Below are 2929 nucleotides of genomic sequence, written 5' to 3' on the forward strand. Positions count from 1 at the left end.
GTATATATATATCTATATTTAATTTTTACATTTAACATCTATTAACGTTTGTGAATGTCTTAATTTTAATTAAAAACGTTGTGTAGAAATTATATGTAGTCCGACCGATGTTGTTGAGCGCTTAGTGAGAGATCTATGTGCTGAATATGGTGAAACTTTCAATGAAGTGATTCCGTCTATAAACCGAATTGAACAAACACCCGGTAGTTGTTTTTTGAATGCATCCTATTCACATGGCGAATCCTCGAGAAGTCAGCAAAATACTTCCGTGCCGTTAAATAATGATGGTTAGTTCATTCATGACTTTTTATTTTTTAATTTTAATTGCAACATGGTTTCGTTATTGTAGTCTAATTTTTATGTCTCAATTTATGAATTTTGTTTTGAAAACTGTTTAGCATGGGAAGGATATTGGGACTGTGGTGATGCAGAATATGAGTGCGAGAAATGTCACGCGTTGATGTGGTTTGAGGAGAGAAAAGATAAAAGACGTGGTACAAGACGTCCTAAGTTCTCACTTTGTTGTTCTGATGGAAAAGTTGAACTCGCATTTCTACAGTAGCTGCCTGAACTTATAAAGTCGTTGTTGACCGGTCAGCATCGATGTAGCAATCATTATAGAGAAAACATTAGAGCTTATAACTCGATGTTCTCATTCACTTCTATGGGCGGTAAAATCGATCATTCCATCAATCAAGGTAAAGGACCGTATACCTTTAGGATGGGAGGTCAAAATTGCCATCGGATAGGGACTTTGGTACCGACCGGAGATGCAAGCCCAAAGTTCTGTCAACTTTACATATATGACATTGAAGAGGAAGTTCAAAATCGAAAAAATGCAATTACGTAAATATTTTCCGTAATAAATTTTTTTTGTATAATAATATTTTTCGTAGGCAATAATTTTATTTTTAATTGTAGTCCAGGGGATCCATCAAGGTTCAATGACGAGTTAATACGATTGTTGGAAAATATGATTGACTCGCACAATACAATTACAAAGACATTTAAGAAGGTTAGGGATAGAATGACTGAAAATATAGACAGTGAAGTGAGTATCAAACTGATTTCAAGGAGATCAAGTGATGGAAGAACTTACAATCTTCCAACAGTTTCAGAGGTAGCGGCTTTAATTGAGGGTGATATTGGTCCACATATGGAGAAGCGAGATATTATTGTGAGAAGGTCGTGCGGTGGTTTACGGCGGATCCGAGTTGCACCCTTTATACACCCCCTTACAATATCCTTTGTTAATTCCATCCGGAGAAGATGGGTATAGGCCGGGTATCCTACATAGTGCTTCTTCTATTGGTGTTAGCACGAGTGACCAACCACGTGAAGAAACAACGTGTAGGGAGTGGTTTGCTTATCATCTTATAGAGAGACCACCAGATGTTGAATTTCCAACGATCTTATTATCTGGTAAGGCATTCCACCAATTTTTAGTTGATTGTTATATGCTGGTCGAATCGCATAGGCTCAATTTTATTCGTTTTAACCAAGATCGACTTCGAGTTGATAATTATAAGAACCTCTCAAATGATGTTGGAAGAGGAGATGTTGAGCCATCTTTGGCGGGTACTCGGTTTATCGTGCCTTCTTCTTTCCCCGGATACGTTGTCGTACGATAGACAGTCCTTGAATGAAGAACATGAGATTCAGTTATCTTCAATGGCTGACGAGCAGAGGTTGGTGTATAATGAAGTGATGGAAGCTGCTTTAAATAACAAAGGAGGGGTGTTCTTCGTTTATGGATATGGTGGAACTGGGAAAACTTTCCTTTGGAGAGCTTTGTGTGCCTGTTTCAGGAGTAAGGGCGATATTGTTGTGGTCATTTGCGTCAAGTGGAATTGCGAAACATTGATACCAGGTGGTGTAACGGCTCATTCGAGGTTTGGAATTTCCATTAATGTAACGGAGGATTCCATATGCTCCCGAATTAAGCCCGACAGTGATTTAGCTGAACTTTTGATACGTTCTAAACTCATAATATGGGATGAAGCACCGATGACTCATAGGCATTGCTTTGAGGCCCTTGATAAAAGTTTAAAAGATGTAATGCGTGTTTTGGACGTGGGAAATGCTGAAGTGCCGTTTGGCGGGAAAGTTGTGGTATTCGGGGGTGATTTTAGACAGACATTACCGGTTGTTTCAAAAGGAAGTAGAGCAGATGTTGTGGCTGCATCCCTGTCTTCATCGTATTTATGGTCTTTCTGCAAGGTATATATATTTCTTTCTTTAAATATCAATATTACCGTTTTATGTGAGTCTTAGTTAAATTATTTTTGTCGTACTGTATTTATATAATTTAAAACGTATACCACTTATAGGTACTTAGATTGACCAAAAATATGCGATTGCAAGTTGGTAGTTCAACTGACAATGTTGAGGAGTTACGAAAATTCTCCGAATGGCTCTTGGAGATTGGAGATGGTATAGCAGGCGGCGAAAATGATGGAGAAGTTGATCTACAATTACCAGCCGACTTACTAATTCATCATGTGACGAATCCTATGAAGACATTAGTAGATGTCACTTATCCGGATCTGCTAGCACAATTGTGGAATCCGGAATATCTCCAACAAAGGGCAATCCTGGCCCCTACTCACGAGATTGTTGAATCAGTAAATGAATATGTTTTGTCGCTTATTAAAAAGGATGAGAGAATTTATTGAAGCTCCGATGAGGTGTGTAGTGATGACAGAGGTACAAGTGGCGGTGACATTCACTCTATTGAATTCCTTAACAGTATTAAATGTGCCGGACTCCCGAATCACCAGTTGAAGTTGAAGGTCGGTGCTATGGTGATGCTTCTGCGAAACATTGATCAATCACGTGGGTTGTGTAACGGCACTAGACTAATTGTGACTGATCTGGGGGCACGCGTGATAAGATTTAGTGTCTTAACTGGTAGTCATAAAGGTGATAG

The 2929-nt window shown here is 38.8% G+C and overlaps 1 protein-coding gene across 1 annotated transcript; it reads left to right on the plus strand.

Annotated features, from left to right (window-relative positions):
- Window positions 1-1671: 1671 nt before the first annotated feature.
- LOC141629518 (uncharacterized) lies at window positions 1672-2675 on the plus strand. Its single transcript, XM_074442504.1, has 2 exons — window positions 1672-2220; window positions 2331-2675. Exons 1-2 carry the CDS (start codon window positions 1672-1674, stop codon window positions 2673-2675), a joined length of 894 nt encoding a protein of 297 aa, XP_074298605.1.
- Window positions 2676-2929: the final 254 nt, after the last annotated feature.

The sequence above is a fragment of the Silene latifolia genome, chromosome Y (assembly GCF_048544455.1).
Source record: "Silene latifolia isolate original U9 population chromosome Y, ASM4854445v1, whole genome shotgun sequence".
In the NCBI taxonomy this organism is placed as follows: domain Eukaryota; kingdom Viridiplantae; phylum Streptophyta; class Magnoliopsida; order Caryophyllales; family Caryophyllaceae; genus Silene; species Silene latifolia.

What these genes read in the sequence shown, in the direction of transcription:
- LOC141629518 (XM_074442504.1), top strand. Translation starts at nt 1,672, where the DNA reads ATGGCTGACGAGCAGAGGTTGGTGTATAATGAAGTGATGGAAGCTGCT. An exon ending in ATTTATGGTCTTTCTGCAAG is followed by an intron (nt 2,221 to 2,330) that starts GTATATATATTT and finishes TACCACTTATAG; the next exon opens with GTACTTAGATTGACCAAAAA.